Here is an 11390-nt window from a genome sequence, read left to right as displayed (position 1 = left end):
TCCTCCACGACCGGGAGGAGCGGAGCCGTCCCCTCACGCCGTCCGCCCGCTCCCCTCACAGACGGGGACGGCGACGGGGGCGAGGGCGGGAACGGGACCGGGCGGGCTGAGGCGGAGGCGCGCGCCAGCTGTGGCAAAAGCACCGCAGCGCCCCTTCCCCCCCCCCCCCCCTCCCCGTCCTTCAGCAGCCGTGCGGTCCAATGAACGCCGCGGCCGGCTACACCGTTGGCCAATGAGAGGGCGGCGGCGGTAGAGGAGGGGCGGGAGTTGGGAGCGTGAAGGGGGGGAGAGGCGGGCGTTGCGCTCCGCTCGCTCGGTCGCCTGCAGGCTGCAGCCCGGTGGCGGCGCGGTCCGAGCCGTCCGCTCCTTCTCCTTCCCGTCGCGGCGGAGCAGCTCGCCTGCCTCCCCCTCCTCTTCTTCTTCCTCCTCTTCCTCCTCGTCCCCGGCTCGGCCCGTGTGTCTCCGCGGCGGCGGGGCTCGAACACCGCTGAGCGCCAGGCGCGGCGGCGGCGGCACCACCAACCACCACCATGGCGGTGGAGGAAGAGGGGCTGCGGGTCTTCCAGAGCGTCAGGATTAAAATCGGTGAGGGCGGTTGACTTGACGGCGGGAAGCCCCCGGCTGGTGCGGGGAGCGCCGGTGCGGCGAAGGGAACCCGGCACCGTCCGCTTCTTTGCCGGGGGAGAGGTTGGCGGGGGGTCGCGGAGGGGCGGGCGGTGCCCGCGGGGCTCCGCGTCGGGCCGGCGGGGAGCGGTGCCGTGAGGGGCGGCCGGCCGGTGCCTGCGAGGCGGCCGGGTGCGGCGGTGACAGGCCGGCCGGCGGCAGCGGGGGTGCGCGCCCGGCTGGCGAGCGGCGCCGGCGGGAGTCCGGGCGGCGGAGGGTATTAGGGGGATTTCGCGATTTTTTTTTTTTTTTTTTTCTGCTTGTTCTCCCCTCCTTTTCGTTGCTACGCTACGCGCTAAAAGTTTGAAGGCGGTCAGCGGGTCTCAGTACGGTGTGTCCCTGGCAAAGCTGGTGCGAAACCGGCCAAAAAAAAAAAAAAAAAAAAAAAAAGCGGCTGCGGGGAAAGGAGCCGGTGCCTCAGCGAGCGGGACGGGCTGAGGCTGCTGCTCCGCGGCTTCCAGCGGCTCGCCTTTGGAGATTTCACTCTCCTGGCTGTTGATCGAGTTCCAAACCACATTATTAGAAAGTAAGCGACAGATGTCAGCGTGCAGATTAAACTCTCCCTGGGTAGAGTTCTGAGTGTGCCGGCTGGGAGGGAAATCCCTCGTTTCCGTGACAGAATCGGACCCGTACGCAGAGGGAGCCGTTCGCCTCGCTTAGACGGGGCAGGGTGGCTGGGAGCGGGGGGGAAGTGGAAAAGTTTAGCGCCGGGCTCGCAGTGGTGGGTACGGAGGGAGTCGGGCTTGTAGCTGCCTATTCACGCTGTTGAAAAACCTGCGCTTGCATCTCCGTGCGTGTAAAAGCAAATTTGCAACCGGCAGTTGGCGCGTCGGTTAAAACTGCAGCTTGAGTTTGCGTTGGAAATCTCGTTATTGGATAGTGGCGTTAGCATTTCAAAGAGACCGTTGCTAGGGTCGTTTCTTTATTAATTGTTAGCAGGTAGTTTAGCGATAACAGGTTTTAAGAAGTAGAATTTTATGGCATAAAGTTATGTGTTGATTCTGTGTTCTTTTATACATCCAGAAAACAGATGCAGAAAGTCTATGAAGTATGGTCAGAGACTTGTTTTCTGGCTCTTTTCAAAGAGGAGGGGGAAAAAAAAAAAAAGAAGTCTTTTCACAAGGGAGAAATTCAGATGCTATGCAAGTGATGCTATTGCAGGTTGTTCCTGTCTGGTGATTTTTAGTGAAAGGAGTAGGAACACATGTCACATATAGGATGATGACTCTTGGGTGGTTTGGGTTTTTTTTTTGAGAGGAGAACAGTGATGTTGTCATACCTAAATGATTGATGCTACTAGAGTGTGGGAATTTCTTTGAGTGGTAGAAGAGATCAAAGATAATAACAGCAGCAAAAGACTTGAGATTAATCTCATTAAATCGGGGACTAAAGTTAATCCTACTGCTGACTTCAGTTATCAGAGTCCTCATCAGAGCTTGCAGTAAGGATTCCCGCTGCCTTTTAGCGTGGATAGTAAGTAGGAAAAGCTACGTGCATCACCGGTACACGGGCGCTTCACTTCTGCCTTCTAAGCAGAAGGTCTTTTTACTCAATGAACTGCAAGAATAATGCCAGGCACTTTCTGGAGCACAGCTGCGCCCAGGTTTTCTGCTGTAATACAGCAGAGGGCGGTAATAGGTATGCACAAAAGCGAGCTCTTCTCTTCACTAGAAAGTACCTGAAGGCATATTCATCAGCTTTCCTGGCAGGAGTATGAGTTTCTGGGATTTGTTTTTGAAAGTTAAATACCTTTCTGTAGCCGACTATCTTTTGTGAAATTTGTCAGAAAAATAGAAGTGGCTGGTTTGATCTGATGGGTTGAGGGAGTATTTCTAATCTAACAGGCCTTGTAAAGCAATCCTAATCCTGAAGAAACTGTATACGGAGGCTTGTAGACTCCCTGCAAAAAATCCTGTGAATGGATTTGAAAGTAGATGGTGAACATTGGAGGGACGCTACTTTTGTCAGCTGTTCCCAAGAGTAAATTTGTCTTTCAGTGGTTCCCATTCACTAGTATCTTGTAGGTTTCTCTCGTCTCTAGTGACAGGAGGCTTTGAATCTTTTCATGGGTTAAGTTATTTGAGGACGAAGGGATAAGTAATTTCACATCTGGATTTGCTTTGATTTATCATGCTCTAGAAGTGGTTCTGTTGTGTTCTTTGGGAACTTGTTTCATGGCCAAGCTCTGACGGGTCTCTGACTTTCAGATATTTTGTGCTTGATCTGATAAGTTGTTTCCTTCTCTGTAGCACCTTTGCTGGCAAATCATGAATGGGGGCACTGATATACAAGTAAGCCTTGGTATAAATCTGATGAAATGTAGGACTGATGCTTTGAAGAATCGGTGCAAACACACTGTGAGATCAGGGTGGGGCACCCACGGTGGCGTGCCTTTCTTAATAGAGAGGCTGATGCAGTTTGGAGGCCTCAGGCCGTGCAAAACATCTGTAGCGTAGAGATGTTTGAATGCCCTAATGGAATGTGTTGCTGTGGCTGGGTCTTGTCCTGTATCTCCAAGAAGCTGCAGGTAAATGAAGGCATTTTCTACTGCTGGTGTAACTTTGTCCTTTTGAGACTGATGCGTTGCATAGAATCAGCTGTATTTAGCTAGACGGGTAATTATATCCCAGATCTCCTGAATGCTTGCTTCCCCATTCTGAGTGGTGGTGTTTCTAGTCATGTTTGGATTTGGCTTGAGCCATCTGTTTCATCTATTGAAAACGTGAACCCTTGAGCTTCCTGGGAACCAGTGTTTCCCTCATTCTGTTGCACTGCCAATAATGTGCCGCTTCCAAAAAATGTCTCATTGAGATACTGAAGTTCTGGAGCAATGATGTGAACTCTGTCATTGTGGGTAGCAGTGTTAAGAGAAATTGTTACTGTGCTACCTCTTGTCCAGTTTCTGGTTTGTTTTGTGGTTTGTTGAATTGAAAGAACTCAATGGCCTGGCTACTTCTGCTCCTGTCTGTTGCAAGGAAGTAATGTACAGTAAAAAGAAAAAAAGTAGTAGCCGCGCTAATGAATGCACTGTTCAAATGTCTATTTGAAATTGATTTATTTTGGCTTCCCATAGCTGAAACTGTTGTCCTCTTGTCTTTTTTTCCTCAATTGAAAATTGTTTTTACCGGAATCCCTTATACATAAACAAAACAATGTGTCATGTAAGACTAAACAAACACTTCCTATAAGATTGCCACTTTGAGGAAGTGTGCAGTGCTGATATTTCCATGACTCAGTGTTTCAAAACCTGAAAGGAAACAACATAAGGCTCTATGGCTGATGATTGGCTGGAAAAACTACAAAGAGAGTCCTTCTGCTTGACAACATGACTTGTGTTGTACTGTTAATAATATTTAATAAATATACTGCACTTAATTGCTACTTTTTTTCCTCCTTAAATGGCATCAACTGTTAAACTTTAAGTTGGAAAAAATAAAAGCTCATATTCAACATTTCTGCTGTGGAAGGCTATATATCGGTTCACGGAAAACTTTCTGCCAGATTTTACTTTGTGGAATTATTTATATTTGAAAAACCTAAAGAAATGGCTCATTTGCGAATTGTCACTGTAAAGTAACAAGCTTGCCTTGTCCCTGAAATCAAGTACTCTTGTATCTAGGAGTGTTAGGCTCTGCTCTAAAATGGTATTTTTCTAGCCGTAGCAGAGCTTGTTATAGAGGTTAAACTGTCCTATAGTTTTGGAATCGTAATTGGGACAGGAGGATACTGCACATCAAGAGGCTACCAGGGGCCATAATAAAGTGACGAGGACCCTTTGCTCGTTGCTCTGTTGACCTCAGAGATCATAATGGTCCACTTGTACATGTGAGGGCTTGTTGCAATTTAAGATGTTCTTAAACTTCTAAAGCTGTTTTATCATCTTCAGAAAGGGCCAGGGATGGACCTTTTCTGGTTATGGCTGTTGAGGTCATAGTCTAAAACGTGGGACTTCTGGCGGCATAGTCTCTCCTTAGTGTTAAGTGTGGTCAGAAGCACGAAGCTGTGAAATTTTTGTGATAAAGGTTGGCTGCTACCTGATGTGGGTTGGTGCTCCACTCGCAGCTTACACTGTTCAAAGGGTAAACCCACCATTTTCTGAGAACTCAAAAACCTCATTTATGTTGTGACGGCCCAGTTGACTAGATGAGGGTTGTGGGTCTGTAGACTGTGCTGTCTCTCTGACTCTTAATTTTGCTGTGTCTTCTTTACTAATTCATGCAGAACTACGTAGTTTAAGATATTGTGAAAGCAATTGAACTTTTCTTTGGGAAACTGAGAGTCTTGGGTGAAGTTGGGCAGAGTATTTGCTTAAGTGCTAGTATACTAGTGTTCCAGCAGGTCGATTGCCAAGAAAAGGTATTTACCGCCCTTCTGCCATTAAACTTGATAGGGAATAAATGTTTGAGAGATGCCTCTGCTTTTCAGTAAGGTTAAGGAGGAACTGTCTTGTCTCTGACAAACTTAAGGCCTCCCTTAAGTCTAATAACTCTAAGGTTGATCAGGGAAATCCATTTTGCCTAGAGAAGATGTCCCTTGTAATGTCATCGGTTGGGATTTAGTGCCTTGTCTTAAGTGGTTACTTGTAGAAGTAAGTACGACTAAATATGCTCACTGCATAATACTGTAAAAGGATTTATCCCCATTTAAATGGGGCATAAGGTTGTTGAATAGATATTTTTAGAACGAGAGAATTTTTCCCAGGTACGTATCTATATGTAGATACGTATAATAGAAAACTATTATTTAGGAACTGTAAAATGTTTCTTATAAAGATAACAATGACTTTTCTCCTGCTTCAAAGTTAGTGAACGAACAAGTAAAGAAAGGAAGAAAAGTTATTTGTGTCTTACCCTGAATATATTCAAGACTTCTCAAGATCATTTCGGCACACTGAAAAGTTAACAAATACAGCTTAAACTGATGTTGCGTAGGTAAAATAGTGGCAACTTCTGTTGTTATTGATTGACTGCAATGCTATTTAAGGCCTGAGTCTGACAGGCTGTGGAGGGTGCAGAATAGATTATGCAGATTTTTCACCGCTGGTTCAATATTTCAAACTCTGCTAAATTTGATGTTGGTTGTGTTCTGACCAGCTTGTGTTCAGTGTGCTGAGTGGAAAAGATCTGGGACCAGTGCTATTTCTAGAGGAGTGCTGTGACTGTTCGTGGACTGTAAGGAGCAGCCGTGGCTGGAGCAAAAAATGGAGACCGAAGCATAGTTTCTGCAAGTGAGAGGAGGAAATGAAGGTAGCAGTGGAAAATGCTCCAGTGAACTTAGTTTTGAAGAAATGGAAGATGCTTGTGTTTGGGGCTGCCAGCCTGACATCAAATTATCCATAACTTAACTTTCTTTTAAGTAGAAAATGATTCCTATGTGACAGTGGAAGCCAATGTGACTTGGCTTTTAGAGTGTGTAGAGGTAAATTCATAGGAGTGAAACCATTAAACTGATCTGCTCAGAGCCTCTGATGTCAGGAAGCAAACTTTCTAGGGTTTTTTTGTCCTCTTTTGGAATTAGTACATTTGAAAAAAAGTGTTCTCTAATCTCTCTCATGAGAACTAATAGTGTTTTCTTGTCTTCTCATTGGGGTGATTATCTGCTGGTCACAGTACCAAATGCTCTTACATGAGGACATTATGTAAGCGTTGGATATCTTAGCTTTGCAGTTTCCCAGAAAATGCTTTTGAATACTTTTCATTGCATTGAATAACTCTTCAGAGTGGTGTGTTTTGTGAAATTTTTTAATCTGATTTTTTTATTGTAGTATTAGTGGTTGAAAGCAAACTTCTGTTTCTGAAATTACTGGGTCAGGTAGATACCAATATTAGCTTCTCTTCCTGTGTTCTTATATCTCTGTTCTGCCTGATGCTGTTCTCCTCCATGTTTCCCATGTTGCTTTGTAATTCTGTTCTTGTAAATGCAGTCCAAGGCATGGCATCATGATATGCTAACCCATGTTAGCAGCTTGTTGCTGCTGAAAAGGTAGGTCTTGCTTTTTTCCTTCCCTACTCATCTTGCTCCCAGCTAGGAAACACTTCTAGCACCCCCTACCTCAAACACACCTGCTGTTGACTGATGCTCCTCAGCTGACAAAAAAAAAATCCAGTTCAATTTGCAAAGCAGGCCCAAAGAACACAACTTATTTTTCTTGTTGGGTTTTGCTTTCTTCCATTTTAGTGAGCTGAATCTGTGCACTCAAGTGAATGTCAGAGCTGTCTCTGGACAAGTATCAGGAGCTTGACTGGGAGTGTGCGTGTCTGAGAAATCAGATGGAGGGCACAGCAGGTGCATCCCCTACTTTCGTGTGTGTATACTGGCAGCATCATGAGACTGCTTGAATATTTCTATGCTCTTCAGTCCGCTCCCCTTCATTAGTGCGTGTTTTCTTGATGATGCTGTATTTGTTAGCCTCTGATAGGCACTGGCTTGGTCAGCTGCTCTGGAGAACAAATGTGAAAACTCCAGCAAGACCACCAAGAGGATAATCTGACAAACTGATGTATCTGTATCTCTGACCTTCCACCTGAGAACTACTTGCATCTTGTACTCAGTTCAGGACCCTTAGCTGCTTAGGAAAGTTTAGGTGTTTTAGTTGGTATTAATTGATAATACACACATTGCCCCGCTTCTCCATTGCACACTCGTCTTCTAAAGCTGAGGCACCTAATGTTGATTACCATGTTTATGCTTAAACAGACCCCCCCCCCCATCCCTTTCTTTGCATCACAGCAAGATTTCTACTTAAGCCAATATGCTGTCGAACACTGTTGTCATACGAAGCCATTTATTGCACTGATACTCCCATTTAAGGAAGACCACCTCATGCAAACACTGAAGGGTGTTGCCTACAGCAACATTAGAAAATACAATTTAAAAAAAAAAAACGTTCTAAAATACCTTTGATAGCATACATCAGGTTAAAATTCTTAGAGCAGGTAAACACTGTAGACTGCAAATAGGTCTTCAGGTATTTCCTCTATCCTTCCTTACTCTCTGACTGATGAAGGACTGACTGTTCTCCATTACAGGGGTGTAATTTGTGAATAATTCTGTTGAAGCCAATAGTTACGCATCTGTGAGAGCCGAATTAAGTCTTTGTGTAGCTCGTAGCAATTTTTCTCTTGGAAGGGGTGGGGGAAAGGATGAGGCAAAATCCACTTGGTTTTGTTAAGGGGTACTTAATACCTCTCAATTTGTGACAATTTACTTGTGAAAAAAAAACCTCTGCAAACTGGTGTGTTTGAAGAATAAATCTTAGTTTCCCCATGTGAGAGCAAGAAGCCTAGAATAAAGACGGAGGATTGTAGTCTTTGCTGAATACTGTAAAAGATGTAAATATCAGACATTTAGATTACTTACAAAGATTTCAGACCAACAAATGTTCAGCCAATATGTTTGTCTGTGTCGGTGGACTACTAATGCGTCTGGGGAGCAAGTCACTTAAGGCATATATTAATGGCTAAAACATGCGCTAGTATGTCTTAGTGTTGTGTTTTTAAACCTTCTAGTACCAGAGGTTCATCTATCTTGTGGTTAAATCAAGGAGAATCCTGAGATATGCTTGGAGTTAATAACACGTATTTTATTAAACTGAAAAGCTGATCATGTACTTGCACATTTTGAATAGCCCTCTTACCTTCTGATTGTAGCAGTATTTATTAAACGTTATGAAGTATCTGTTCTTTAGCAGTGCCTGTTTGATTTCTTCAGCATAGTGGACTGGTGACTGAATTTAGGATCCAACTAACAGCTTTGTTTTGGAAGAAAAACAAAACAAATCTAACTTCCTTCCTCTCCTATCCTAACCTCTACCAAGGGAAAGCAACTTCCCTGAAACTTCACATGTTGTTTTCCTCTTACAGAAGACTTTTCTGGGTGAAAGTTTTGCAAAATGGGATGTTGAAGCTTCAAAATTATGAAGAACTGGAAATTTTTTTTTTCCTATTTTCATTTCTCGAAATTTTACAGTTGGCAATGGTCCATGAAAAAACTTGAAAGATTCAGTGGAAAGTCTGAGGGCTTTGAGTCCACCCCCCACCCCCCCCTTTTCTGTCTGAAAGGGAAAAAAAGTGTAGTGTATCTTGTATCTGTTTTTTTGAGTTCTGTTGAGGAGAGAACACAAATATTGAAGACTTACAGCCTGGTGTGACTTGCCTGACTTCTGAGGTGCATTAAGAGTTCTGCTCTTCAGTTTTCATTCCAGACCTCAGAAGTCTTACCATTTTTCTACCTGACTAGACTCGTGCATTTGCTTGTTATTACGTCTCAGGGAGCACTGGGGCAAAACAAAGATCCCTTCATTAGCTCAACACCTGCTGGGGTGTGTAACTGTGTGGCTGCGTTGCCATTAACCAAAATGGATTAGTATGATGTGATGGTAAAAGGGAAGAGTGTTTCACTTACGAATGACTGGTAGGTTTGAACAGGTAGCATTTTGATGCAGTGTTTAATTTGCATAAATAATAATGTACTTTACTTTTATAAGCTGGTAGTAGGTGGACGAATATGAGATTAAGCATCTTAATTCTGCCATGTGCAACAAATTCATGAAAAGCCTTGAAGTTGGGAAGAACACCTATTTCTGCAATAATGGGAGGAGGGGGAATTTTCCATGGATGCAGGTCAGTGTTCCATAAGATGCATGCTTAAGCTTTCTTTTCATCTTTTACAGTGACCTTAGGAGGAAATAGATTTGTCTTTTTTTCACTGTACTTCTTACTCAGAGGTTTCAAAATCCATTTAAAAGAAGTTTGTGTTGAAAGGACTGAGTTTGTGTTTCAGAAAAGGAACAAAAAATGTTGGAGACATTGGGTTCCATACGGAGCAGAAGGCTATTTGAACTTGTGAAGGAGTTCTGTCTCCAGGGTTTTTGACCTAGAGTGTTTAACTTCTTAATTTATAGCTGTAGGAACAACATTTTTGAGTGACTGGTAACTCATTTTTTAGCAATTTACAAATTTAAATTCCCATTCTATTCCAGTTACATAGAAGGCATTTAGTATAAATCAACTTTACTGTTTTGGTTTTCCTTGCTTTCAAGTTTCATTCAGCTTTAATATTCCAAGTATTGAAAAACTGACAACTTGAAATACTTTATTTACAATTGTGCTTCTGTTATAGCTGCTTATACAGAGTTCTTTTACTTAAAAAAGCAACTCCAAAAACCAGATGCACTGATGGCTGGGTTTTAAACTCCTTAAAACTAGGAGAGGGGGGAAGAAGTTTATTTTTACTACTGTTTCCAATTTCTTCTAAAAATACTTCTATTTACAAATTGTTTACAGCTACTTACTTTTGTTCAAGAACTCTAGAAGAAAACAGTTAGTGGTAGCCTTTTACAAGGCTTTAGTTGATTCTTGCTTGTATTTCCCAGCTGGTGTTAGAGTACATCTGGAATCTATGAAATTCCTTTCTTTGTTCCTCATTTCCTGTTCCATTCAGTACTACAGTGTGGCATTCTGAAAGCTGTTTCTCTTGGTATCTTCTTCTAAGATGTGTGTTTTAAAGCATTTACTGAGTTCTTAAAGGTGGCTATATGTTCCTTGTGTTTAACAGTGTAATTGAACTGTATCATGAAACTTCTCAGTTGTTTTGTTTTGATACTTCAATGAAAAATAGTTTTGTTGATTTTTTTTTTTTTTTTTTCTGGCGGTCATTCAGCTTGTAGAATTGTATGAAGGAGGGTGGTAAAAGTAAAAAAAAAAAATCTGGTAGATAGTATAAAAGCTCCCTTTCTTAGTCTCCTTCTCTCTCTTCCTCTTCCCCCTGCCCAGGAACAATCACCAGTTTGTAATGGAAAATTAGATCTATTTTGCAGGAGACACAGGGTGTGACATCCTACAGTTGCTTTTAGATTCTGGTTTGAAAAGCTGGTGACTGCTACAGAACATGTGAACACAACCTTGGAAAATTGAGCTCTAACAGTATGACACAATGTGAGAGTTGTGTGTGTCTAAAACAAAAACAATTCACCCCTTCCAAATCAGCAATGTTTAAGTTAGATTTACTGGTTGGGATGGCATTGTTGCAGATCCCTAATACTAAGAGAGGGGATGCAATGGTCTAATGGAATTGCGCTTTTTTTTTTCCCCAAGACTGTGTTTTGTTCTAAGAACAAAACATCTGAAAAAATGGTGCTTTTATGAATACTTGTGTATCTGAGTGGCTGGCCCAAGTTTTCCAGAACAAATGGACGGTCTTCGTAGTCCACTGGTTGGCCCTTCTGTTGTCATTTGCCAATGGTGAGTGCTGTTTCTGAGATCATAGCTTTGCTCTCTACATGCTCTCTGTAGTCATGAAAGATCTGTAGTGGTACAATACATGCTCAGAAGCTTCTTCACAAAACACCTGCTATTAAGATGAGGCTTGCATTATAAGCATTGTTTCTTCTCTTTAGGAATGCACTAGCTGTTTTCCCTTCCATTTTTGAACTGTGGAATATCTCTTAAATGGCAGCATTTGCTCTCATGGGGAACTTAATATTGGGGAAATATTCATCTCATTTTTAGCTGCCTCTTTGAATGTAATTTAGCAGAGAGAAGCAAGGAACGCTAGCACTGTGAGACCTGTCACTCCTCTACAGATCAGTTTTTCAGGTCTGCTGACTCCAGTTGCTTATCTTCTTCTGACTTTTTTTTTTCAGATGTCCCTAACAAACTTGATTACATTAAAAGGATTGTACATATGGGTAGTTGCACATTATATTTATTCCATGTTTTATAGGGAAA

The 11390-nt window shown here is 42.9% G+C and overlaps 1 protein-coding gene across 1 annotated transcript in view; it reads left to right on the top strand.

Moving 5' to 3' along the window:
* The first annotated feature begins 297 nt into the window (after window positions 1-297).
* The window catches only part of RASA3 (RAS p21 protein activator 3), a 134906-nt gene continuing 123813 nt past the window's right edge, over window positions 298-11390 (top strand). The window contains exon 1 of the mRNA XM_075057213.1: window positions 298-585. Within this exon, the coding sequence (XP_074913314.1) occupies window positions 531-585 (55 nt within the window). The 5' untranslated portion in view covers window positions 298-530. The remainder of the gene's footprint in view (window positions 586-11390) is intronic.

The sequence above is a fragment of the Buteo buteo genome, chromosome 25 (genome assembly GCF_964188355.1).
Source record: "Buteo buteo chromosome 25, bButBut1.hap1.1, whole genome shotgun sequence".
In the NCBI taxonomy this organism is placed as follows: domain Eukaryota; kingdom Metazoa; phylum Chordata; class Aves; order Accipitriformes; family Accipitridae; genus Buteo; species Buteo buteo.
Note: the sequence above shows the minus strand (reverse complement) of the source record. Positions and strands in the feature narration are given on the sequence as shown.